The 26732-nt window shown below is 54.5% G+C and overlaps 3 protein-coding genes across 3 annotated transcripts; all 3 read left to right on the forward strand.

Moving 5' to 3' along the window:
* Positions 1-2657: 2657 nt before the first annotated feature.
* LOC121078018 (protocadherin alpha-2-like) lies at positions 2658-5275 on the forward strand. Its single transcript, XM_040573713.1, has one exon. It carries the CDS (start codon positions 2668-2670, stop codon positions 5197-5199), a length of 2532 nt encoding a protein of 843 aa, XP_040429647.1. The 5' UTR covers positions 2658-2667; the 3' UTR covers positions 5200-5275.
* Positions 5276-12796: 7521 nt separating this feature from the next.
* Positions 12797-20142, forward strand: LOC121078136 (protocadherin alpha-2-like). Its single transcript, XM_040573950.1, is given in 6 exon segments — positions 12797-12893; positions 12895-13200; positions 13202-14080; positions 14082-14225; positions 14227-15292; positions 20042-20142. Coding segments are annotated over 6 exon segments (2583 nt in total). The 5' UTR covers positions 12797-12806.
* Positions 20143-24217: 4075 nt separating this feature from the next.
* On the forward strand, positions 24218-26732 carry LOC121078137 (protocadherin alpha-2-like). The gene is made up of 2 exons (XM_040573951.1): positions 24218-26319; positions 26438-26732. The coding sequence occupies exons 1-2, from the start codon at positions 24218-24220 to the stop codon at positions 26730-26732; spliced, it is 2397 nt and encodes a 798-aa protein (XP_040429885.1).

Consider the following 26732-nt stretch of genomic DNA (forward strand, 5'->3'; position numbering starts at 1 on the left):
AGTGACTTGTACTCCGAGAAGATGTGTTCAAGAGAGCAATGATGGCTTTTTGCTATTTAACTGCAATATGTTTACGTTGGATGGACAGTATGTAGCCTGGGTAATGTCTTTAGGTTTGGAGCAGCAGAGTCCTGTTGCCTGATCTCGTTCCTCTCCTTTTGCTTCCCAGGTCAGTGTGAGCAGGCAACAGCAAAGACATGTAGAGGAGAGACACTACTGTGTTTCTCTGGGGGGATGTGTTCCTGGTTGAGGGTCTTCTTTTTTTTTTTTTTTTTTTTTTTTTAAGTGGAAAAGCAGTGGTGTTACCTTCCCGGAATTGCTGGGTTGTGTGATGGGTGGCTCAAGTTATGGATGAGATGTTTTCGCTGGGAGTAATTTCCCTGGGTCCTGAGGTTCTTGCTACTTTTATGTTCTGGCAGTGGTTGTGTGCCTGAAAAGCAAAGCAAGAGCTCACCATTTGGTGTGTGGGTGGCATGTGATCCTCAAGAAATGCGTCTTCCTTGAGGTGTGTGGGAGTTCAATAGAGCTGAGGGTATCGCGTGCTTTTCCCCCTTCTTGGAAGATTTGTGTGCTAGGGTATTATGGGTTTGAGTTGTCAAATGAAAGACTCTCCTGAGCTCTGTGGACGCCTTGAGCCTGTTTGCACTGATGTCCTGGTATGCTGGTGCTGGTGCTCTTTTTGCAAGGGTGCTTCATTCTGTATCGATCAAGCAGAGGTATCCTTTGCCATGTGATTCTCATGCTGCATTCTTTCCTTTTTGCAAATCCTCATTGATGAGCATGAAACCACAGTGCAGGGTTAGAAGTGCGAGCAGGTTTGTGTTGCTGAAGGCTTTGCAAGGTGTAATGCCTGCACAGTGCCTCTGAGTGCCACGGCCCATGGAGAGGTGGAGAGTGAGATCACTGGAAGAGTAATTGCCAAGGGAACTTCATCCTTGTGAGTGCTGCACGTGGCTCAATTGAAGGTGGTGAGGGCAAGGAAGGAGAGGTCTTACCTAAGGGCATATCCATGCTGGATGATGAGAGTAGTGTAGTTACTTTAGAAAAGAATTGGTCAATGGAGGGAGATAAATGAAGAGGCAGAATATCCAGGCAATGATTGGAGGCTAAGAGAAAGACATACGGGAGGAAGAAAAGAAGAAGACCTTGTAAAGAAGGAAAAAAAAGTAGAAGAAAAAGGAACAAATGACTAACAAGAAGGAAAGTATAGAAGCGAGGAAGAAATGAAGGCAGACAGGTAAAAAAATAACAGTTTTTCTAATGCAGAAAATGAGGTGCAATACCTGCACAGTGGCTCTGAGTGCCGCGGCCCACGGAGAGGTGGAGAGTGAGATCACTGGAAGAGTAATTGCCAAGGGGACTTCTTTCTTGTGAGTGCTGCACATGGCTCAACTGAAGGTGGTGAGGGAGAGGAAGGAGAGGTCTTGACTAAGGGCATATCCATGCTCGATGATGAGAGTTGAGTAGTTACTTAGAAAAGATTTGGTCACTGGAGGGAAATAAATGAAGAGAGAAGGAGTGAAGAAGAGGCAGAATATCCAGGCAATGATCGGAGGCTAAGAGAAAGACATATGGGAGAAGAAAGGAAGAAGACCTTGAAAAGAAAGAAAAAAACGTAGAAAAGAAAAGGAACGAATAACTGACAACAAGGGAAGTATAGAAGTGAGCAAGAAATGAAGGCAGACAGGTAAAAAACTTTTTCTAATGCAGAAATGGAAAAACTGGGAGAAGAAGGACAGAGGAAATAGAGTGGTAACAAAAGGAAGAGAATAGAAAAGAATAGATCAAATAAGCAAAGAGGAAGGAAGCATGAAAACAAGGAAGCGAATGAAGAGGAGTGGAAGAGAGGAAAGGTGAAAGGAGGGAAGAAAGGAAGAAAAGAGAGCATACAAGCAAAAAGCAAAGAAGCAATAGGGCAGCAGAAAGGAAAGAGGAAAGGAAGAGGCAGACATAAATGGAGGGACGAATGGAAGGAAAAAAGAAAGAACCTAAAAGAATGAAGGAAGGAGTAGAAAAACATATAAAGGACAGAGGAGAAGATGAATAGAAGGAGTCAAGGAAAGAAGGAAAAACGAAAGAAGGTACCGAAATGAAAGATGGAGCAGAAAGATGGAAAGAAGAGAAAGAAGGAAGACGTCCGGAAGAATGCATGCAAGCAAGAAGCAAGCAGGCAAGCAAGCAAGACAGAGAATGGAGGAGAAGAAAAGGAGAGACGGGAAAGGAAGCAAGCAAGCAAAGAAGCAAGGAGGAGCATCCGTCGGCGTGGTGCGTGCAGGGCTGGGAGCCGGTCGGTGTGCGGGGAGCGTCGTCTGGAGCGCAGCGCTGCGGGGCTGTTGCCCCCTCGTTAGCGCTGCTGTCTCGGCCCGTGCTGGGCTCGGTGTCGGCGGCGTCGCCGCGGTGTGTCCCGCGAGTGCCGGGGGTGTCCCGCGAGGCGGGGGCGGTGTCGCTGCCGTGCTGGCGGCGGCGGGCGCGAGTGAGGCGGCGGAGCACACGGTGTCGCTGCAGGCTCAGGAACGGCGCGGGAGCGGCGGGAGGGCGGCTCCGCCCCGGGGCGGCGGGAAGGGCGGCTGTGCGCGCGGGGGGAGCGGCGCGGGGCGGGCAGGAGAGCGGCGGCGGCGGCGGCGGCGGGAGCCGTGCGGGGCGCGGGCGGCGGCGGCGGCGGCGGCCATGTCGGTGTGCGTGCGGGCCGTGGTGCGGGTGCTGGTGCTGCAGGCGGCCTGGGCGCTGGGCGGCGGGCAGGTGCGCTACTCGGTGCCGGAGGAAGCCAAGGGCGGCACGGTGGTGGGGCGGCTGGCGCAGGACCTGGGCCTGGAGGCGGGCGAGGCGGAGGCGCGGCGGCTGCGGCTGGTGTCGCAGGGCCGGCGGGCGAGCGTGGAGGTGAGCGGGGCGAGCGGGGCGCTGGTGGTGAGCTCGCGGCTGGACCGGGAGGAGCTGTGCGGGAAGAGCGCGCCCTGCGCCCTGCGCCTGGAGGTGCTGCTGGAGCGGCCGCTGCGCGTCTTCCACGTGGAGGTGGAGGTCACCGACATCAACGACAATGCCCCGCTCTTCCCCGCCGCCACCAAAAACCTCAGCATCCCGGAATTAAATACGATGCCGGGATCCCGCTTTCCGCTGGAGGGCGCGTCGGATGCGGATATCGGAGCCAACGCGCAGCTCTCCTATACCCTCAGCCCCAGCGAGCACTTCGCTCTGGATTTGCAGCGGAGTGAAGAACATCTTGAATCGCTGTTCCTGGTGCTGACGAAAGGTCTGGACCGCGAGTCTCTGGCCGAGCACCGTCTGTTGCTGACGGCGAGTGACGGGGGCAGGCCGTCGCTGACGGGCACGGTGGAGCTGGTGGTGTCGGTGCTGGATGCGAACGACAACGCGCCCCAGTTCAACCAGTCGGTGTATAAAGTGCAGGTGCCGGAGAACGCGGCAGAGGGAACACTGGTGGCGCACGTGGGCGCCACAGACCCGGACGAGGGAATTAATCACGAATTCTTCTTCAGCATTGTCAGTTCAGTTCCTGCTGCCAAGAGAGATGTCTTTGGCATTGATCCGCAGACGGGGGAGATCCGTCTCCGGGGCACTCTGGACTTTGAAGAAGTTCGCTTATACGAGTTACAAATCGAAGCGGGAGACAAGGGCGTTCCGCCGTTGTCAGGGCACTGCAAGGTAGTGGTGGAGGTGTTGGACGTGAACGACAACGCGCCCGAGGTGTGGGTGACGTCGCTGTCGGTGCCGGTGGCCGAGGACGCGTCGTTGGGGACGGTGGTGGCGCTGCTGAGCGTGTCGGACCGGGACTCGGGGTCGAACGGGCGGGTGCGGTGCGCGGTGTGGCCGCCGTCGCCGTTCGGGCTGGTGGCGACGTTCGCGGGCTCGTACTCGCTGGTGCTGCGGGAGGCGCTGGACCGGGAGCGGGTGTCGGAGTACGAGGTGGAGGTGCGGGCGGAGGACGGCGGGGCGCCGCCGCTGCGCGCCAGCCGCGGGCTGCGGGTGCCGGTGTCGGACGTGAACGACAACGCGCCGGCGTTCGCGCAGGCCGTGTACACGGTGCTGGCGCGGGAGAACAACGCGGCGGGCGCGGAGCTGGCGCGGCTGTGGGCGCGGGACCCGGACGAGGCGGGCAACGGGCGCGTGAGCTACTCGGTGGCGGAGGGCGGCGCGGGCGCGGGTGCGGGGTCGGGGTCGGGGTCGGGGTCGGGGTGGCGTCCGGCGTCGAGCTACGTGTCGGTGGACGCGGAGAGCGGGCGGCTGTGGGCGCTGCAGCCCCTGGACTACGAGGAGCTGCAGGTGCTGCAGTTCGAGGTGCGGGCGGTGGACGCGGGCGAGCCGCCGCTGTGCGGCAACGCCACGGTGCAGCTCTTCGTGGTGGACGAGAACGACAACGCGCCGGCGCTGCTCCCGCCTGCCGGCGGCGGGCCGGGGCCCTGGGCTGCGGGCGAGGCGTCGGTGTCGGCGTCGGCGTCGGCGCCGGGGTCGCTGTGGGCGTGGGCGGCGTGGGGGGCGCCGGCGGGGCAGGTGGTGGCGAAGATCCGCGCGGTGGACGCGGACTCGGGCTACAACGCGTGGCTGCGCTACGAGCTGTGGGAGCCGCGGGGCAAGGGCCCGTTCCGCGTGGGGCTGTACAGCGGCGAGGTGAGCACGGCGCGGGCGCTGGAGGAGGCGGACGGCCCGCGGCAGCGGCTGCTGATCGTGGTGCGGGACCACGGGGAGCCGTCGCGCTCGGCCACGGCCACGCTGAGCGTGTCGCTGGTGGAGGGCGCCGAGGCGGCGCTGGCGGCGGCGGGGGCGGTGTCGGCGGGGGCGGGGCTGCGGCCGGCGTCGGGCGCGGAGGGCGGCGCGGCGGCGGCGGCGGCGGCGGCGGCGGCGGCGGCGGCGACGAACGTGTGGCTGGTGGTGGCCATCTGCGCGGTGTCGAGCCTGTTCCTGCTGGCGGTGGTGCTGTACGGGGCGTCGCGCTGGGCGCCGCGGGCGGCCGTGCTGTCGGGGCCCGGTCCGGCGACGCTGGTGTGCGCCAGCGAGGTGGGCAGCTGGTCGTACTCGCAGCGCCAGAGCCGGAGCCTGTGCGTGGCGGACGGCGCGGGCAAGAGCGACCTGATGGTTTTCAGCCCCAACTGCCCGCCGCCGCCCGGCCCCGCGCCGAAGGAGACGCCGCAGGAGCCGCCTGCTCTCCTGGACACGGTCAGTGCCACTCGCCCTCCTGTCGCTCCTTAATCTTTTCCTCGCCCTCTTCCTCTCCCTTGCCTTCCCTGTCCCATCTGCTGTCCCCGCTCCCGCCCGCCCCCTCGAAGCGGTTGTGGCAGCCGGGCGCAGCTCCCGTGCCCGTGGCCACTTGGTTCTCGTCAGGTGCTCGAGATGCGAGTTCTGACAGCGCTGTGGTCTAGGTCTGTGCCCCAGCACGGGTCCTGCCAAGGGCTGTTGTACTCGGAGCCCCACTCCTGGTGCCGGGATAGGGCTCTTCTGGAAGCTGTGGTGTAGTTGGAGCACCTGAACACTTGCTGATTAATGTTTTCCTCGTGGTTTTGGTCAAGATATCGTCGAGGGGTCAGTTGTGAGATCTTCACTCAATGCAGAATGCTGGAAAGTGACTGTACTGTCAGATGCTGATGATACTATGATATTGGTGCCTTGCACCTTCACACACACTTTTAGAAATGGGATGTGGGGCAGGTGAGCACTGTTGGTGTCTGTTCAACTTATTCTTCTTGTGGCCATGTATGTCTCGTGCTATTTTGGGCTATTGTCTATAATCAGTTGATGGAGTTAATTTTCGTCTTGTGTAACTTTAGCAGCTGGACACTTTTCTCGTGGTGTTTTTGTTAAAGATGCTGTCTGTGTCAGGGTTCAGCTCTGAAGTCTTCTCTCCATTTGTGATGTTGCTTAGTTGTAATGGCTGACGCTATTGACACCATGCTGTTGGTGTCTTGCTATTTCTCACACAGGGTTGTTAATGGAACAAGTGTAAATGATCAAGTGTATTCTGTGCCCCTTGAAAACATACAATGTTTTTTCACCAGTAGATTGTTTTGGAAGGCCATGATGCAGTATGAAACATGTTATACTTTCCCTTTTATGAGTATGCCTTTAGGGTGCTTTGGAATACAGAGGTAGAAGAGCACACCGGGATTTTGGGGCAAGAAACAGAGAACTGTTTTTCTGCATCAACCAAGGCATTTTGTTCAAGGACAGTTTCAGAAGATCTGACTGTGCCACTTGTATGCATTCTGTGGTGACCAGCCCCTCTTGCATCCTGGGAGTGCTGGTAAATGTGGTGTGACTGATTCCTTGTGCCCAGCTCACACTCATTACAGCTGGGTGCAGTTGACGGGGTGTGTGATGCTCATGAGACAGTGATGTTGCAGTCTTCCTCCTTCACACACAGGTCTTGTAAGGGAACATGAGATAGGGGAGTACCTTTGGTGTTTGTTCTACTTGTTCTTACTTTGCATTGCTGTTCGTTTTACATGCCTATTGCATTTAATCCCTTCATGACGTATCTCTAAACGTTCACATCTCTCTTGGCATGCATCCAAAAGTTCCTCATCTCCTCGTTTGGAACATCTTACTGAAGCTAGGCTGTTCAGTATTTAAGTTTTTCTCTGACAGAATATAATCAGTGCTGATTGTGCTTAGAGCTTTCACGACATTGGCTTCACAAAGGCTGTTTCTAACTGGTGTGCAGTGTTTCCACCTGTGATTGCTGAAGGAGTACACAACACGAAGCATGGTGATTGTGGTCCTGCAGATAGTATTCCTTGGTATTGAGTGTGCACTTGAATGGTTTGTAATGAAAATGGCTTTGTTTGTATGTTTGTTTCCGTTCTGTGGGGACCTTGTTGTGGTGTGTAACCTTGTTGTGGTGTGTGAAATCTTATTGCTGTGTGTGGTTCCAGTTTTGCAGTTTTCACAGCTGTCATTGATGGAAAAGGTCTGTGAAAACTGAAGTGAGCCTTGGGGTGGGAAGGGAAGGTGTGTCATCTGGTGGAAGTGAATGTGGCAATGGCACTGAGTGGCAGTTGGCTGTTTCCTGATGTGAACCAGAACCTGTGGGGGAAGTCAGACTGCTTAAGGGAAAAGGAAATCAGTAGTCTGCATTGCATGCCATAACACAAGAAGGAGAGATGTCTGTTTGTGTTGAGAACACACGTCCCAGAATGGGGGATCAAAGGTGCCTAAAGCAAAGCCTGAGGCACAATGGTCCCGGAGTGTTTTCAGCAAAACCTCTCCCAGGCTCCAAGAGATACGAGGTGAAGGTCTTCCTTAACTTGAGACAGTATGTGAACCTGAAATGCCCAGAATGTCATTTGAGGTATAATGCCTTGTGAGGATATCTCTTGCATCTGTTGTGAATCCCTTTCTCTCTTCCGGGATGTGTTGAACAAGATGGAAAAACTTCAGGCATTGCAGAGAAGTGGACCAGGAAGTGGAGTGGGTGATTTTGCTTGAGGCAGGGATGTGTTGTCCTTGTGTGAAGGGCTGAGGTTGAGTTAGATGAGGTTGCAGAGGACCTTGTCTTGTGCAGGGGAATCTTGTGTCTTGTGACAGTGAATATGTCAGGGGAAGGCATTTTGACTCCCTCCCTATCCTGCTGTTGCATGGCTTCTGTGCAGAGTTGCAGTTGCTTGTGATCACCATGTCTCTGCTCTCTGCAAGCCATGCTTGTGTCCCCCATCTCTTTTTATGCTCTTTGAAAATATACCGACTTTTCACTCTCTTTACCACCAGAAAGTAGTTTGTAAAGGGGAAGATGTAGCACAAATCATATTTTATTTTCCCTTTATGAGTATGCTATGTGTGTAGTTTGCAATATAGAGGTAAAAGAGCACAGCCAGAGGTCAGGGCAAGGAACAGAGTAACAGGGATCTGTTTTTCTGCATCAGCCAAGGCGTTTTATTCAAGAACAGCTTCAGAGGATCTGACTGTGCCAGTTGTATGCATTCCATAGTGACCAGCCTCTCTTGTGTCATGGGAGTGCTGGTAAATGTGGTGTGATTGTTTCCTTGTGCCCAGCTCATGTTCATTACAACTGGGTAGAGTTGGTGGAGTGTCTGATGCTCATGATATAGCGATGTTGGAGTCTTCCTCCTTCTCACACAGAGCTGGTAATGGCACATGAGATAGGTGAGCACCTTTGGTATTTATTCTAGTCATTCTTCTTGCATTGCATTGCTGTTTGTTTTATGGACTTCTTGTGTGTCACCCCCTTATGATGGTTTTTTATCTGTCGCGTATATGTTGGCATGCATTGAAGAGATCCTCATCTCCCAGTTTGGGACATCTTACTGAGGCTAGCTGTTCAGTATTGAGTTTTTCTCTGTCAGAATAAAATCAATACCAACTGTGTTTAGAGCTGTCATGACATGGGCTCCACAAATGCCGTTTCTTCCTGGTGTGCAGCATTTCCCCCCTGAGACCGCTGAAGGAGTGCAAGAGGTTAGGGGTGGATATGGTGGTGGTGGTCCTGCAGGCATTGAGTTCACACTTGAATAAAATTTCTGTCCCTTATTTTAATCCCCTTACGATGTTTCTTGTTTTTTTACTTTCTTTTCTTTTTTTTGGTGGGGGAGGGGGGTGGAAGGGGAGGGAGGTGCGGGATGTGAACCTTGTTGTGTATAGCCTGTCATAACTTCTTGCCAGGTATGAAGACAATGTCTGGCATTGATCAAAAAATGGTGAATGTCTGTTGAGCTGGAGATCCGATTTCCCAGGGTGCAGAAAAGAATATGCCAGAGGAAAAAGTGGAGAGGAGGCCGGGCACAGTGTGGTCCTTGGCCAGGAGCCTCTCAGAATTCCCAGAAGTTCAGATCTCTGAGCATGAGATGCAGCATGTTATTCCTGCTGCCACACAACTTCGGTGTTCTGTGTGTTTGGTGGCTTTTGCCTGTTGTTTCCCTGGGGATCCCCTTCCTGCATGGGGATGAATCATGGCAGCATGGTTTATGTAGGATGGGACCTGGGGAGGTGTCCATGAGAGAAAATGTGGACAGAAAGGCCACGTGCGAAGAAGGACTGCACAGGGCCCGGTGCAGTCAAGTTCTGAATGTCCTCACTCCAGTGTTTCTATGGTGTTCCTGCTTGTGAAGACATCTGCCATAGGTGCCTTTAATCATGTCTGTCTGAAGGTGGAGTGTTGTTGCTCAGGCAGGAGCTTTTCCCACTACTGATGGTTCTGCCTGAGTTGTCAGAAGTTCCCCAAGATATTCCCTCTGCTCGTATTCTTGGGAGGGACAGGAAGAAGCGCTGTTTGTATTCCCAATGTTGTCCAGACCTTGTGTTCCAATGAAGTGGAATGGTATCCATTGGTTTGCTTCCGTCCTGTAATGAAAATGTCCCACTCCCCACTCTGCTGTTTTTCTTCTCTCATATTGGAAATGTGTTGGTAACGGTGGATGAGATGTAGTCTGCTGAGTTGTGGCTGCTGCCAGAGAGCAGACATTTGGGCAGTTGGCTGTGAGTGTGGGTGCTGGCTTCTGCACTGTTTGGAACAGAGGTTGTCCTTAAGAGAATGTCATTGGCTTTCAGGTCTGCCTCTTGCTTCCCATGTGATAGAACCTTAAGGTACCTCGTGTTGAAGGTGACACGTGAACATCTGTGGTTCCCTTGCTGAGAGCAGGATGAAAACTGCATTTAGATGAGGCTGGTCAGGGCCTCATCCTGTCAAGGTCTTTCTTGTCTCCAAGGAAGACTATTTGTGTCAATCCCTGGCCCGGTGTTCCAGGGCCTCCCCAGATTCTACGCAGAGTTTTGTTTTTGTCTGTCTACTTGGTTTTCCTTCATCTCAGTCTTCTGTACCATAGGCCTGGCTTTGCAGCAGTCTGGCAGATGGCCTTTGACTCCTGTGTTCCTAAGCATGAGGAGTGGCGGCTCCAGCAGGAGCTGCTGTAAATGTTGTCCATCGGTCCAGCTTTCTCTGTTTCACTCTGAGATTGCTGAGCCAGTGCAAAGCCTTGAGAGTGCCATTTGGGGGGAAGAGCCTGGCAGTGGTGGGAGAAGGTGAGGCTCTGCAGAGGGTGATGCTCAGGAGGTGGATTTGGAGCTGGATTGTTTCGGTGGTGTGGAGCATCGTTCAGGTGTTGTAGCAGTGATTTTGGAAGCAGCATGGAGTGTGGGCAGGCATCTGACAATGGGCAGGATGGTGTTGAGCAGGAAATGAGCCTTATGTGTGGGAAATGGAGGTTCTGGGTGGAAGCTGGAGTGTGGTATTGGCCAAGAAGTGGGGAGGAGGGGAAGAAGTGCTCTCCATGTTTATGATGTTGGCAAAGCTCATGTTTTGATGAATTGGAAGGGGATCCTTTGGTTTTCTTCTCTCCTGCATGAGATCTTCCTTGTTGATTTCTGTTCAGTCCAGCTTCCCTAGAAATCACTGATAACTTTAAATGAGAATTTCTCTTTTAAACCAATTCTCCGTGCTATAATCTGTTCCTTTTCCTGAGCAAGCAATCACTGATGCTGCAGGTCACTCATTCATCTGCAAAGAATATGTTTTTGAGAGACAGGTGTATATATTTTTTGCTGTTTAGTTGTGTTCCCTTTATGTTGGATGGACTGAACATTGCCTGGGGAATGCCTGTAGGCTTGGAGCCTTCTGGTGAGCATGTGGACACCATTGGGGAGAGCAGTTTCTCCCAGTGGCAACAGTTCCCCTGGTGTCTGCCTGATTTCAGAAATACAGGAAATTTCTAAGGAGATGTGATGGGGTGGGTGTAATCTTTGTGCACTTGACTTCCCCCTGTGTCTGTACACTTGCATAGTTGGCCTTGGTCGAGATGGTGCATCTCTTGTAATACAGCTCATTCCAAAACGTGAGTGTGCGTATGGTAGCAGTGTGTGGTGTCCAGTGACTTCCAAGGTGTCACATAGCTGAAGGAAATTTTTCCATCCAGCCTCCCCAGAAATCTCTGATAACTTTTAAAGAAATTATGCTTTACAAGCCATTCTCTTCTCATGTAAAAGCTTCTTTTTCTAAATAAGCAAGCACTGACCCTATTGGTAAGTGTCTTGTACTCAGAGAAGATGTGTTCAAGAGAGCAATGATGGCTTTTTCTATTTAACTGAAATATGTTAATGTTGGATGGATGGGACGTAGCCTGGGTAATGTCTTTAGGTTTGGAGCAGCAGCGTCCTGTTGCCTGATCTCATTCCTTTCCTATTGCTTCCCAGCTATGTGTGAGCAGGTGGCAGGAAAGACATGTAGAGAACAGATCCTTCTGCTTTTCTCTGGGGGGATGTGTTGCTGGTTGAGGTATTTTTTTTTTCAGTGAAAAAGCAGCGGTGTTACCTTCATGGAGTTGCTGGGTTTTGTGATGGTTGGCTCTTGTCATGGATGAGATGTTTCTGGTGGGAGTACTTGCCCTGTGTCCTGAGGTTCTTGCTGCTGGAATGTTCTGGCAGTGGATGTTTACCTGAAAAGCAAACCAAGCACTCACCATTTGGCATGTGGTTGGCAAGTGAGCTGCATGAAAGAGTCTTCCTTGGAGTGTGTGGTTGTGGGAGATCTGTGTTTGCGTCATGCTTTTTCCCCTTCTAGGAGGATTTGCATGCTGGGTTATGATGGATCTGAGCTGCTGAATGAAAGACTCACCTGAGCTGTGTGGAGTCCTTGGAACCTGCTTGCAGTGGGCATCCTGGTATCCTGGTCTGCAGTGGCCTATTGAGTGGAGGAGAGCGAGTTCTCTGGAAGAGTAATTCCCGAGGGGATGTCATCCTTGTGAGTGCTGAAGGACGCTGTACAGAGCTGAATGGAAGGCTGTGAGGAAGATGAAGAGAGCTTGGCTGAGGTCATGTCTGTGCTTGATGGTGAGGGTGGTGCAGGCATTTGGATAGCGTTTTGATAAAGCAGGAAAAAAAAAAGTGAAGGAAGAAGAAAAACGGCAAGGAGAGAAAGGGAAAGGTTATGAAGATTAATGCAAGGAAGGAAAAAGTGAAAATTAAAGAGGAGAGGAAGAGAAGCAGATGGAGAGAAGGAGTGAAGGAAAGAAGAAAACCAGGAAGAAGTTGTAAGAATAAAAGAAGAAATTGAAAGACTGAAAGGAAGTAAAAGAAAAAAGGAAGTAACATAAGAATAAAAAAGGAAGAAGAAATTGAATGAAAAAATTAAAAGAATAATGAAGGAAAATAGAGAAAGAATGAAGTTATATGAATAAGGAAATGAGTTTCAGAAAGAAGGAAAAAAGTGAAAGAAGGAACAAAGTGAGAGAAGGAAAGAAGTGAGAGAAGGAAAGAAGTGAAAGGAGGAAAGGAGTGAAAGAAGGAAAAGGGAGAAAGAAGGAAAGAAGTATGCATGCAGAAGAAAGCATGCAAGCAAGAAGCAAGCAGGAAAGCAAGCAAGGCAGAGAATGGAGGAGAAGCAAAGGAGAAGAGAGACGGGAAAGGAAGCAAGCAAGCAAAGAAGCAAGGAGGAGCGTCCGTCGGCGTGGTGCGTGCAGGGCTGGGAGCCGGTCGGTGTGCGGGGAGCGTCGTCTGGAGCGCAGCGCTGCGGGGCTGTTGCCCCCTCGTTAGCGCTGCTGTCTCGGCCCGTGCTGGGCTCGGTGTCGGCGGCGTCGCCGCGGTGTGTCCCGCGAGTGCCGGGGGTGTCCCGCGAGGCGGGGGCGGTGTCGCTGCCGTGCTGGCGGCGGCGGGCGCGAGTGAGGCGGCGGAGCACACGGTGTCGCTGCAGGCTCAGGAACGGCGCGGGAGCGGCGGGAGGGGCGGCTCCGCCCCGGGGCGGCGGGAAGGGCGGCTGTGCGCGCGGGGGGAGCGGCGCGGGGCGGGCAGGAGAGCGGCGGCGGCGGCGGCGGCGGGAGCCGTGCGGGGCGCGGGCGGCGGCGGCGGCGGCGGCGGCCATGTCGGTGTGCGTGCGGGCCGTGGTGCGGGTGCTGGTGCTGCAGGCGGCCTGGGCGCTGGGCGGCGGGCAGGTGCGCTACTCGGTTGCCGGAGGAAGCCAAGGGCGGCACGGTGGTGGGGCGGCTGGCGCAGGACCTGGGCCTGGAGGCGGGCGAGGCGGAGGCGCGGCGGCTGCGGCTGGTGTCGCAGGGCCGGCGGGCGAGCGTGGAGGTGAGCGGGGCGAGCGGGGCGCTGGTGGTGAGCTCGCGGCTGGACCGGGAGGAGCTGTGCGGGAAGAGCGCGCCCTGCGCCCTGCGCCTGGAGGTGCTGCTGGAGCGGCCGCTGCGCGTCTTCCACGTGGAGGTGGAGGTCACCGACATCAACGACAATGCCCCGCTCTTCCCCGCCGCCACCAAAAAACCTCAGCATCGCGGAATCGTCGCTGCCGGGGTCCCGCTTTCCGCTGGAGGGCGCGTCGGATGCGGATATCGGAGCCAACGCGCAGCTCTCCTATACCCTCAGCCCCAGCGAGCACTTCGCTCTGGATTTGCAGCGGAGTGGTGAATATCGAGAGTCCTTATTCCTGGTGCTGACGAAAGGTCTGGACCGCGAGTCTCTGGCCGAGCACCGTCTGTTGCTGACGGCGAGTGACGGGGGCAGGCCGTCGCTGACGGGCACGGTGGAGCTGGTGGTGTCGGTGCTGGATGCGAACGACAACGCGCCCCAGTTCAACCAGTCGGTGTATAAAGTGCAGGTACTGGAGAGCGCAGCTGAGGGGACGTTGGTGGCGCGGGTGAGCGCCACAGACCCAGACGAGGGAATCAACAGTGAAATAACGTTCAGTAGAAGCAATACCTTTCCATCCGGAGGATTAAACCTGTTCGAATTAAACCTGCAGTCGGGGGAGATCCGTCTCCACGGACCTTTGGACTTTGAAGAAGTCCGCTTTTACGAATTACAAATCGAAGCGCAAGATAAGGGTACGCCCCCGTTGTCGGGGCACTGCAAGGTGGTGGTGGAGGTGTTGGACGTGAACGACAACGCGCCCGAGGTGTGGGTGACGTCGCTGTCGGTGCCGGTGGCCGAGGACGCGTCGTTGGGGACGGTGGTGGCGCTGCTGAGCGTGTCGGACCGGGACTCGGGGTCGAACGGGCGGGTGCGGTGCGCGGTGTGGCCGCCGTCGCCGTTCGGTCTGGTGGCGACGTTCGCGGGCTCGTACTCGCTGGTGCTGCAGGAGGCGCTGGACCGGGAGCGGGTGTCGGAGTACGAGGTGGAGGTGCGGGCGGAGGACGGCGGGGGCGCCGCCGCTGCGCGCCAGCCGCGGGCTGCGGGTGCCGGTGTCGGACGTGAACGACAACGCGCCGGCGTTCGCGCAGGCCGTGTACACGGTGCTGGCGCGGGAGAACAACGCGGCGGGCGCGGAGCTGGCGCGGCTGTGGGGCGCGGGACCCGGACGAGGCGGGCAACGGGCGCGTGAGCTACTCGGTGGCGGAGGGCGGCGCGGGCGCGGGCGCGGGGTCGGGGTCGGGGTCGGGGTGGCGTCCGGCGTCGAGCTACGTGTCGGTGGACGCGGAGAGCGGGCGGCTGTGGGCGCTGCAGCCCCTGGACTACGAGGAGCTGCAGGTGCTGCAGTTCGAGGTGCGGGCGGTGGACGCGGGCGAGCCGCCGCTGTGCGGCAACGCCACGGTGCAGCTCTTCGTGGTGGACGAGAACGACAACGCGCCGGCGCTGCTCCCGCCTGCCGGCGGCGGGCCGGGGCCCTGGGCTGCGGGCGAGGCGTCGGCGTCGGCGTCGGCGCCGGGGTCGCTGTGGGCGTGGGCGGCGTGGGGGGCGCCGGCGGGGCAGGTGGTGGCGAAGATCCGCGCGGTGGACGCGGACTCGGGCTACAACGCGTGGCTGCGCTACGAGCTGTGGGAGCCGCGGGGCAAGGGCCCGTTCCGCGTGGGGCTGTACAGCGGCGAGGTGAGCACGGCGCGGGCGCTGGAGGAGGCGGACGGCCCGCGGCAGCGGCTGCTGATCGTGGTGCGGGACCACGGGGAGCCGTCGCGCTCGGCCACGGCCACGCTGAGCGTGTCGCTGGTGGAGGGCGCCGAGGCGGCGCTGGCGGCGGCGGGGGCGGTGTCGGCGGGGGCGGGGCTGCGGCCGGCGGCGGGCGCGGAGGGCGGCGCGGCGGCGGCGGCGACGAACGTGTGGCTGGTGGTGGCCATCTGCGCGGTGTCGAGCCTGTTCCTGCTGGCGGTGGTGCTGTACGGGGCGTCGCGCTGGGCGCCGCGGGCGGCCGTGCTGTCGGGGCCCGGTCCGGCGACGCTGGTGTGCGCCAGCGAGGTGGGCAGCTGGTCGTACTCGCAGCGCCAGAGCCGGAGCCTGTGCGTGGCGGACGGCGCGGGCAAGAGCGACCTGATGGTTTTCAGCCCCAACTGCCCGCCGCCGCCCGGCCCCGCGGCAGAAAACGGTTCTGCCGAGAAGGGACCTTCGCTCTCCCCATACTCTTCAGGCGCGGTAAGTTGCCCGTTATTTTTTTTAGCTTTTTTCCTACTTCTTCTGTTCTGTTTTCCGGTGATATTTCACGGCAGGTTGGTCATTAAAACGATGTGCTTGTGGAAGTAATTTTTCAAGGATTTTCATCACAACATGGCTTCTGCAAATCCTGTTGGTTACTGGTGTGTAGCATTTTTGTTCAGTTTGTTGACGGACTGTAGTCCAGGAAGAGATGGTCTGGTGGTCTCGCCCTCCTCTCGCCTCTTAATCTTTTTCCCTCTTCCTCGCCCTATTCTTCTCCCTCTTCATTGCCTGTGTCCTCGCTTTTTAATCTTGCCCTCTTCCGTCCTTCTCCGTCCCTTCTGTCGTCCCCGCTCCCGGCCTCCACCTCGGAAGCGGTTGTGGCAGCTGGGCGCAGCCCTCAGGCCTGCGGCCGCTTGGTGCTCGTCAGGTGCTCGAGCTGCGAGTGCCGACAGCTCTGTGGCCAGGGTCTGTGCCCCAGCATGGGTCCTGCCAAGGGCTGTTGTGCTCGGAGCCCTGCTCCTGCTGCCAGGACAGGGCCCTTCTGGAAACCTCTGGTGTAGTTGGAGCACCTGAACACTTGCTGGTGAGTGCTTTCCTAGTGGTTTTGGTCAAGATGAGGTGGTGGTGGAGGCATCAGCTTTGAGGTCTTTACTCCATGCGTGATGCTTAGAAGTCGTATTTTCGGATGCTGATGAACGATCATGTTGGTGTCTTGCACTTTCAAGCACACTTTTAGAAATGGGACATGGTGCAGGTGAGCACCATTGGTGTCTGTTCAACTTATTCTTCTTGTGGCCAAGTATGCCTGGTCCTATTCTGGGCTGCTGTCTGTAATCAGCTCTTGGTGTTAATTTACCTCTCTTTTAGCTGTAGCACCTGAACACTTCTGTCGTGGTGTTTTTGGGAAAGATGCTTTGTGTGGTGGGGATCAGCTCTGAAGTCTTCTTTCTATTTCTGATGCTGCTGAATTGTAGTGTTTGATGCTATTGACACAGTGCTGTTGGTGTCTTGCTACTTCTCACAGAGTGTTAATGCAACAAGTGTAAGTGATCCGTGCTGTTGTCCTCCTTGTTCTTTTTGCTTTGCATTGCTGTTCTTTTTATTGACTTTTGTTTAATCAACTATGAATTTTTTTTTCTTTTAAATCTGTATTGGCATCCATTGAAGAGCTCCTCAGCTCCTGGTTTGCAACTCCTTACTGAGGCTAGCTGTTCAGTATCTGAGTTTTTCTCAGAGATTAAAAAATCAATGCTGATTATGCTTAGAGCTGTCATGACATGGGCTCCACAAAGGCTGTTTCTTAGTGGTGTGCAGCATGTCCACCCAAGATTGCTGAAGAAGTGCAAAACACTAAGGGTAGTAATGATGGTGGTAGTCTTGCAGGTACTATTCTTTGTCATTCAGTTAACAGTTGAAACATTTCTAAGGAAAAGTTTTTTGTTTGTTTGTCAGTTTGCCTTTTGGGTGGGGACCTACTGGCATTGCCATGTTGGTGCATTTCTAAGAAATATGTTCCAAGGAGACAGGTGGAAAAAAAATGTGCTCTTGTCTTTGCCAGGTTTTGGTCTTGTGTTTTTTGCCAGAAAACTGTTTTGACATACAGTGTCCTGTTTTGACATTCTTTCAACATGTGCACCAGCAGCAGCCACAGCCTCACAAATTCCTGGAAGTTTCTTTGCATGAGAAGGTTCCCAATCCTTCTACACAGTTGTTATCAACCTTAATAGCACTTTAGGTGTCACCATCTGGGTTGTCATCTCACAGAATGAAATCAATGCTCGTTGTTAGAGTTGTCATGACATCACCGTTCAAAAGAGAGTTGCTCTTGTAGCATGTCACACACTGGCCTGTTTCGATGTTCTTTCAAAGATTCTGCCAGACCCTGTGCAGATGGAACCATTGTCATGGTTTTGCAGTTTTTGCAGCTGTCACTGCTGGGAAGGGTCTGTGAAAGCTGGAGTGAGTCTAGTTAGTCTTGGGGTAGGAAGGGATAGTGTGTCATCTGGCAGAGGTGAATGTGGCAATGGCACTGAGTGGGACCTGGCCATTTGTTTTGTATGCATTCAGTTTACATTTGCTTTTTCTATGCCCCTTGAAAATATACATTTTTTTTTCACTCTCTTATCATAAGTAGATTGTTTTGTAAGGGCATGATGCAGTATGAAAGATGTTATATTTTCCCCTTTATGAGTATGCCTTTAGGGTGGTTTGGAATACGGAGGTAGAAGAGCACACCAGGAGATTGGGGCAAGAAACAGATAACTGTTTTTTTGCATCAGCCAAGGCATTTTGTTCAAGGACAGTTTCAGAGGATCTGACTGTGCCACTTGTATGCATTCTGCCGTGACTGGCCTCTCTTGTGTCCTGGGAGTGCTGATAAATGTGGTGTGATCCTTTCCTTGTGCCCAGCTCATGCTCGTTACAGCTGGGTGCAGTTGGTGGGGTGTATGATGCTCATGAGACAGTGATGTTGGAGTCTTTCTCCTTCACACACAGAGCTGGTAATGGAACATGAGATAGGGGAGCATCTTTGGTGTTTGTCCTACTTGTTCTTACTTTGCATTGCTGTTTGTTTTACATGCCTATTGTGTTTAAACCCTTCGTGATGTATTTTTTAATGTTCACATCTCTGTTGGCATGCATCCAAGAGGTCCTCAGCTTCTGGTTTGGAACATCTTACCGAGGCTATCTGTTCAGTATCTGAGTTTTTCTGTGATTGAATAAAATCAGTGCTGATTGTGCTTAGAGCTTTCACAACATGAGCTCCACAAATGCTGTTTCTAATTGGTGTCGAGTGTTTCCACCTGTGATTGCTGAATGAGTACACGACACGAAGCATGGTGATGGTGGTCCTGCGGGTACTATTCATTGGCAAGAATAGCCAAGAATTCTTTCTAAGCAAGTGACTGGGGAAGCAAGGCCAAGTATGAGTAATGATGAGCTTCCTCGGGCCCCTGTGAAGTCAAGTTCTGCATGTCCTCACTTCCTGTTGTTCTTGTGGCATTCCTACTTGTGAAGACATCTGCCATTAGTGCCTTTAATCATGTCTGTCTGAAAGTGGAGTATTGTTGGTCAGGCAGGAGCTTTTCCCACTACTGCTGATTCTGCCTGAGTTGTTGGAAATTCCCCAAGATCTTCCCTCTGCTCGTGTTCTTGGGAGGGACAGGAAGAAGTGCTGTCTGTATTCTCAATGTTGTCCAGACCTTGTGTTCCAATGAAGTGGAATGGTATCCTTTGGTTTGCTTCTGTCCTGTAATGAAAATGTCCCAGTCCCTACTACTCTGTTTTTCTTCTCTCACATTGGAAATATGTTGGTAACGGTAGATGAGATGTAGTCTGCTGAGTTGTGGCTGCTGTGAGAAAACAGACACTTAGGCAGTTGGCTGTGAGTGTGGGTGCTGGCTTTGCACTATTCAGAGCAGAGGTTGTCCTTGAGAGAATGTCATTGGCTTTCAGGTCTGCCTCTTGCTTCTCATGTGATAGCTGTGTGGCAGGGAGCACTACTCACTCTCCCATGATTGGGGAGCTTTTGCAAAGCTTGATGATTTTTGTTTTGTCCAGTTTCCCTAGAAATCACTGGTAACTTTAAATGAGAATGTCCCTTTTAAACCACTTCTCCTGACATGAACAATCTACAAGTGATGCTGCAGGTAAACCATTTATACCCAAAGACTATGTGTTTGAGAGACAGGTGTATGGTTTTGTTTTTTTTATTTTTTTTGCTTTTAGTTTAGTTGTATTCCCTTTATGTTGGACAGAACATTGCCTGGGGAATGCCTGTAGGTTTGGAGCCTTCTGGTGAATATGTGGACACCAATGGAGAGAACAGTTTCTCCCAGTGGCAACAGTGCCTTACCCTGCTGTCTCCCTAGAGTCAGAAATGCAGGAAATTTCTAAGGAGACATGATGGGATGGGTGTAATCTTTGTGCACGTGACTTCCCCCCAGTCTGTGTGCTTTTACTGAGCATGAGGAGTGGCTGCTCCAGCAGAAGCTGCTGTAAATGTTGTCCATTGGGCCAGCTTTCTCTGTTTCACTCTGAGATTGCTGAGCCAGTGCAAAGCCTTGAGAGTGCCGTTTGTGCAGGGGGGAAGATCCTGGCAGTGGTGGGAGAAGGTGAGGCTCTGCAGAGGGTGATGCTCAGAGGTGGGTTTGGAGCTGGATTTTTTCGGTGGGGTGGAGCAACATTCGGGTGTTGTGGCAGTGATTTTGTGAGTGGCATGGAGAAGGGGCGGGCATTTGGTAATGGGAAGGATGGTGTTGAGCAGGAAATGAGCCTTGTGTGTGGGAAATGGAAATGCTGGTTGGAACAGGAGTGGGGCATTGGTCAAGAAGTGGGGAGGAGGGGAAGAAGTGCTCTCCATATTCACAATGTTGGCAAAGCTCATGTTTCAATGAAGTGGAATGGGACCCTTGGGTTTTCTTCTCCTGCATGATAGGTTCCGTGTGATAGCTATGTACCAGAGAGCACTGCACACTCTCCCATGACTGGGGAGCTTTTTCTGAGCTTGATGATTTCTGTTTACTCCAGTTTCCCTAGAAATCACTGAAGGCTTTAAATTAGAATTTCCCTTTTAAACCAATTCTCCATTCACAAATCTATGCCCTTTTCTGAGCAAGCAACCACTGATGCTTCTGGTAAGTTGTTCATATGCAAAAAATATGTTTGAGAGACAGATGTATGTATTTTTTGCTGTTTAGTTGTGCTCCCTTTACGTTGGATGGACTAAACATTGCCTGGGGAATGCCTGTAGGTTTGGAGCCTTCTGATGAGCATGTTGGTGCCAATGTGGAGAACAGTTTCTCCCACTGGCAACAGTCCCTTCCCGTGGTGTCTGCCTTATTTCTGAAATAGAGGAAATTTCTATGTAGATGTACTGGGGTGGTTGTAATCTTTATGCACTTGACTTTCCGCAGTCTGTGCACCTGCATATTTGGCCCCGATGGAGATGGAGCGTCTCTTGTAGCAGGACTCATTCCAAAACGTGAACATGCTTATGGCAGCAGTGCATGTAACAGTGCATGTTACCCATAGCCTGGGTAATGGCTGTCGGTTTGGAACAGCAGAGCCCTGCTGCCTGAACTCATTCCTTTCCTGTTTCTTCCCCTCTCAGTGTGAACAGGAGGCAGGAAAGACATGTAGTGGAGGGACCATACTGTGTTTCTCTGGGGGGATGTGTTGGTGGTTGAGGTAATTTTTCAATTAAAAACCAGTTCTGTTACTTTCTTGGAGTTGTTGGGTTGTTTGATGGCTAGCTCATTTTACAGATGAGATGTTTCTGTTGGGAGTAATTTCCCTGTTTCCTGAGGTTCTTGCTGCTGAATTGTTCTGGCAGTGGATGTGTACCTGAAAAGCAAAGCAAGAGCTTGCCATTCAGCATGTGGGTGGCAAGTGAGTGCCAACTAATGCATCTTCCTTGAGGTGTGTGGGAGTGTGACAGAGCTCAGGTTGCCCCATGCTTTTTCCTGTTTTTTGAAGGATTTGCATGCTGGGGTGTAGTGGGTTTGAGCTCCCGAATGAAATATGTAAACTGTTTGTGCTCCTTGGAGCCTGTTTGCAGTGGACATCCAGGTCTCTTGGTCTGTAGCATCCCATGCAGAGGAGAATGAGTTCTCTAGAAGAGTAATTCCCGAGGTGATGTCGCCTTGTGATTGCTGAGGGATGCTGAACAAAGCTCAACTGAAGGTGGTGAGGAACAGGAAAGAGAGGTCTTGCCTAAGAACATATCAAAGCTTGATGGGAAGGGTGGTATAGGAATATGGAAAGCATTTTGATAAAACAGGGGAAAAAAAAGGACAAGGAGAAAGAAGAAAAGACAGGCAATGAGGGAAAGGAAAAGGCTATGAAGGCTAATGCAGGAAAGGGAAAAGTGAAAAGTAAAGAAGAGAGGAAGAGAAACTAATGGAGAGGAGAAGAGAAGGAAAGAAAGGAAGCAGGAAGATATTGTAAGAATAAAAGAAGGAATTGACAGAATGCAAGAAGGTACAAAGTGATGGAAGTAAGGAATAGAAAAAATGAAAGCAGGAACAGATTGAATAAAATAAAAAAAAAAGAATTAAGGTAGAGCTAAACTGAAAGAAATTTCAGAGAGACTGAAATAGGTGAAAGAAGGAAGGAAGTGAAAGAAGGAAAAGGGAGAAAGAAGGAAAGAAGAATTCAGGCAGAAGAATGCATGCAAGAAAGAAGCAAGCAGGAAAGGAAGCAAGACAGGGAATGGAGGAGAAAGAAAGGAGAAAGACGAGAAAGAAAGGAAGGAAGCGAAGAAGCAAGGAGGACCCTCTGTCCATGTGGTGTGTGCAGGGCTAGCAGCTGGTCAGAGTCCAGAGAGTGCCAGTTGCAGCACAGTGAAAGTGAGTGAAAATCTCACCTCAGCTGTTTGCACTCTGGAGCCTGTGGGGCATCCAATTATCCTAGTCAGGAGTGGTTCATTGAGTGGAGGAGAGCAAGTTCTCTGGAAGAGGAAATCCCGAGGGGATGTTGGCCTTATGAATGCTAAGGGATGCTGTACAGAGCTGAATGGAAGTTGGTGAGGAAGAGGAAGAAGAGGTCTTGCCTCAGAGCATGTCTGAGCTTGATTGGAAGAGTGGTGCAGGCATTTGGAAAGCATTTTGATAAAGCAGGAAAAAAAAGATGAAGAAGGGGAAGAAGAAAAGGAAAAGTAAAGGGGAAAGAAACAGAAGCAGATGGATAGAGTGAAGGAAAGGAAGGAAGCATGAAGAAACTGTAGGATGAATGAAAGAAGTAAGAAAAAAGGAAAGATGGAACTGAAAGGATGAAAGAAAGAAAAGAAATGAGAAGAAAAAAGAAAAGAAAAAAGAAAAGAAAAAGAAAAAGAAAAAGAAAAAGAAAAAGAAAAAGAAAAAGAAAAAGAAAAAGAAAAAAGAAAAGAAAAGAAAAGAAAAGAAAAGAAAAGAAAAGAAAAGAAAAGAAAAGAAAAGAAAAAAGAAAAGAAAAGACACTGAAAGGACGAAAGAAGGAACTGGAAGACAGGTAGAGAATGAATGAAGAAAGAATCTGACAGAAAGAAAGAAAGAAGGAACAAAGACATCAAGAAGAATGCAGGCAAGCAAGATGCAAGGAAGAAGCAAGCAAGAAGGAGGGAAGACAGAGAATGGAAGAGAAACAAAGGAGAAAAGAGCCAGGGAAGGAAGGAAAGAAAGCAAAGAAAGAAAAGAAAAGAAGGAAATATAGGAAAAGAAGGAAAGGAAGGAAGAAAAGAAGCAAAGACAGAATGAGGAAAGAAGTGAAAGAATGAAAGAAGTGAAAGAAGGAAGAAGTCCAGAAGAATGCAGGCAAGCAAGAAGCAAGCTGTAAAGCGAGCAAGGCAGAGAATGGAGGAGAAACAAAGGAGGAGAGAGACGGGAAAAGCAAGCAAGCAAAGGCTGGGAGCTGGTCGGTGTGCGAGGAGCGGCATCTGGAGCGCAGCGCTGCGGGGCTGTTGCCCCCTCGTTAGCGCTGCTGTCTCGGCCTGTGCTGGGCTCGATGGCGGCGCTGTCGCCGTGGTGTGTCCCGCGAGGCTTCGCGAGGTGTAATGCCTGCACAGTGGCTGTGAGTGCCACGGCCTGTGGAGAGGTGGAGAGTGAGATCACTGGAAGAGTAATTGCCAAGGGAACTTCATCCTTGTGAGTGCTGCACGTGGCTCAACTGAAGGTGGTGAGGGAGAGGAAGGAGAGGTCTTGACTAAGGGCATATCCATGCTGGATGATGAGAGTTGAGTAGTTACTTAGAAAAGATTTGGTCACTGGAGGGAAATAAATGAAGAGAGAAGGAGTGAAGAAGAGGCAGAATATCCAGGCAATGATCGGAGGCTAAGAGAAAGACATATGGGAGAAGAAAGGAAGAAGACCTTGAAAAGAAAGAAAAAAAGTAGAAAAGAAAAGGAACGAATAACTGACAACAAGGGAAGTATAGAAGTGAGCAAGAAATGAAGGCAGACAGGTAAAAAACTTTTTCTAATGCAGAAATGGAAAAACTGGGAGAAGAAGGACAGAGGAAATAGAGTGGTAACAAAAGGAAGAGAATAGAAAAGAATAGATCAAATAAGCAAAGAGGAAGGAAGCATGAAAACAAGGAAGCGAATGAAGAGAAGGAGTGGAAGAGAGGAAAGATGAAAGGAGGGAAGGAAGGAAGAAAAGAGAGCATACAAGCAAAAAGCAAAGAAGCAATTGGGCAGCAGAAAGGAAAGAGGAAAGGAAGAGGCAGACATAAATGGAGGGACGAATGGAAGGAAAAAAGGAAGAAACTAAAAGAATGAAGGAAGGAATAGAGAAACATATAAAGGACAGAGGAGAAGATAAATAGAAGGAGTCAAGGAAGGAAGGAAAAACGAAAGAAGGTACCGAAATGAAAGATGGAGCAGAAAGATGGAAAGAAGAGAAAGAAGGAAGACGTCCGGAAGAATGCATGCAAGCAAGAAGCAAGCAGGCAAGCAAGCAAGGCAGAGAATGGAGAAGAAGCAAAGGAGAAGAGAGACGGGAAAGGAAGCAAGCAAGCAAAGAAGCAAGGAGGAGCGTCCGTCGGCGTGGTGCGTGCAGGGCTGGGAGCCGGTCGGTGTGCGGGGAGCGTCGTCTGGAGCGCAGCGCTGCGGGGCTGTTGCCCCCTCGTTAGCGCTGCTGTCTCGGCCCGTGCTGGGCTCGGTGTCGGCGGCGTCGCCGCGGTGCGTCCCGCGAGTGCCGGGGGTGTCCCGCGAGGCGGGGGCGGTGTCGCTGCCGTGCTGGCGGCGGCGGGCGCGAGTGAGGCGGCGGAGCACACGGTGTCGCTGCAGGCTCAGGAACGGCGCGGGAGCGGCGGGAGGGCGGCTCCGCCCCGGGGCGGCGGGAAGGGCGGCTGTGCGCGCGGGGGGAGCGGCGCGGGGCGGGCAGGAGAGCGGCGGCGGCGGCGGCGGCGGGAGCCGTGCGGGGCGCGGGCGGCGGCGGCGGCGGCGGCGGCCATGTCGGTGTGCGTGCGGGCCGTGGTGCGGGTGCTGGTGCTGCAGGCGGCCTGGGCGCTGGGCGGCGGGCAGGTGCGCTACTCGGTGCCGGAGGAAGCCAAGGGCGGCACGGTGGTGGGGCGGCTGGCGCAGGACCTGGGCCTGGAGGCGGGCGAGGCGGAGGCGCGGCGGCTGCGGCTGGTGTCGCAGGGCCGGCGGGCGAGCGTGGAGGTGAGCGGGGCGAGCGGGGCGCTGGTGGTGAGCTCGCGGCTGGACCGGGAGGAGCTGTGCGGGAAGAGCGCGCCCTGCGCCCTGCGCCTGGAGGTGCTGCTGGAGCGGCCGCTGCGCGTCTTCCACGTGGAGGTGGAGGTCACCGACATCAACGACAATGCCCCGCTCTTCCCCGCCGCCACCAAAAACCTCAGCATCGCGGAGCTGTCGCTGCCGGGGTCCCGCTTTCCGCTGGAGGGCGCGTCGGATGCGGATATCGGAGCCAACGCGCAGCTCTCCTATACCCTCAGCCCCAGCGAGCACTTCGCTCTGGAATTAGAAGAAGAGAATGAAGGAAACATCATACCTGATCTTATATTAAAGAAATCTCTGGACCGCGAATCGTTGGCTGAGCACCATCTGGTGCTGACGGCAAGTGATGGGGGCAGGCCGTCGCTGGCAGGCACGGTGGAGCTGGTGGTGTCGGTGCTGGATGTGAACGACAACGCGCCCCAGTTCAACCAGTCGGTGTATAAAGTGCGGCTGCCAGAAAACGCGGCAGAGGGAACACTGTTGACGCAGGTGTGTGCCACAGACCCGGACGAGGGAAGTAACAGTGAAGTGACCTACAGCGCGAGCAACTTCGTTCCCCTGAGTGGAAGAGATCTCATTTCCGTTAATCCGCAGACGGGCGAGATCCGACTCGTCGGTGCCCTGGACTTTGAAGAAGTCAGTTTGTTTGACTTTCGCATTGAGGCGAGAGACAAGGGTACGCCCCCGTTGTCGGGGCACTGCAAGGTGGTGGTGGAGGTGTCGGACGTGAACGACAACGCGCCCGAGGTGTGGGTGACGTCGCTGTCGGTGCCGGTGGCCGAGGACGCGTCGTTGGGGACGGTGGTGGCGCTGCTGAGCGTGTCGGACCGGGACTCGGGGTCGAACGGGCGGGTGCGGTGCGCGGTGTGGCCGCCGTCGCCGTTCGGTCTGGTGGCGACGTTCGCGGGCTCGTACTCGCTGGTGCTGCGGGAGGCGCTGGACCGGGAGCGGGTGTCGGAGTACGAGGTGGAGGTGCGGGCGGAGGACGGCGGGGCGCCGCCGCTGCGCGCCAGCCGCGGGCTGCGGGTGCCGGTGTCGGACGTGAACGACAACGCGCCGGCGTTCGCGCAGGCCGTGTACACGGTGCTGGCGCGGGAGAACAACGCGGCGGGCGCGGAGCTGGCGCGGCTGTGGGCGCGGGACCCGGACGAGGCGGGTAACGGGCGCGTGAGCTACTCGGTGGCGGAGGGCGGCGCGGGCGCGGGGTCGGGGTCGGGGTCGGGGTCGGGGTGGCGTCCGGCGTCGAGCTACGTGTCGGTGGACGCGGAGAGCGGGCGGCTGTGGGCGCTGCAGCCCCTGGACTACGAGGAGCTGCAGGTGCTGCAGTTCGAGGTGCGGGCGGTGGACGCGGGCGAGCCGCCGCTGTGCGGCAACGCCACGGTGCAGCTCTTCGTGGTGGACGAGAACGACAACGCGCCGGCGCTGCTCCCGCCTGCCGGCGGCGGGCCGGGGCCCTGGGCTGCGGGCGAGGCGTCGGTGTCGGCGTCGGCGTCGGCGCCGGGGTCGCTGTGGGCGTGGGCGGCGTGGGGGGCGCCGGCGGGGCAGGTGGTGGCGAAGATCCGCGCGGTGGATGCGGACTCGGGCTACAACGCGTGGCTGCGCTACGAGCTGTGGGAGCCGCGGGGCAAGGGCCCGTTCCGCGTGGGGCTGTACAGCGGCGAGGTGAGCACGGCGCGGGCGCTGGAGGAGGCGGACGGCCCGCGGCAGCGGCTGCTGATCGTGGTGCGGGACCACGGGGAGCCGTCGCGCTCGGCCACGGCCACGCTGAGCGTGTCGCTGGTGGAGGGCGCCGAGGCGGCGCTGGCGGCGGCGGGGGCGGTGTCGGCGGGGGCGGGGCTGCGGCCGGCGGCGGGCGCGGAGGGGCGGCGCGGCGGCGGCGGCGGCGGCGGCGGCGGCGACGAACGTGTGGCTGGTGGTGGCCATCTGCGCGGTGTCGAGCCTGTTCCTGCTGGCGGTGGTGCTGTACGGGGCGTCGCGCTGGGCGCCGCGGGCGGCCGTGCTGTCGGGGCCCGGTCCGGCGACGCTGGTGTGCGCCAGCGAGGTGGGCAGCTGGTCGTACTCGCAGCGCCAGAGCCGGAGCCTGTGCGTGGCGGACGGCGCGGGCAAGAGCGACCTGATGGTTTTCAGCCCCAACTGCCCGCCGCCGCCCGGCCCCGCGCCGAAGGAGACGCCGCAGGAGCCGCCCGCTCTCCTGGACACGGTCAGTGCCACTCGCCCTCCTCTCGCCCCTTAA

Source organism: Cygnus olor, chromosome 14 (genome assembly GCF_009769625.2).
Source record: "Cygnus olor isolate bCygOlo1 chromosome 14, bCygOlo1.pri.v2, whole genome shotgun sequence".
NCBI lineage: Eukaryota > Metazoa > Chordata > Aves > Anseriformes > Anatidae > Cygnus > Cygnus olor.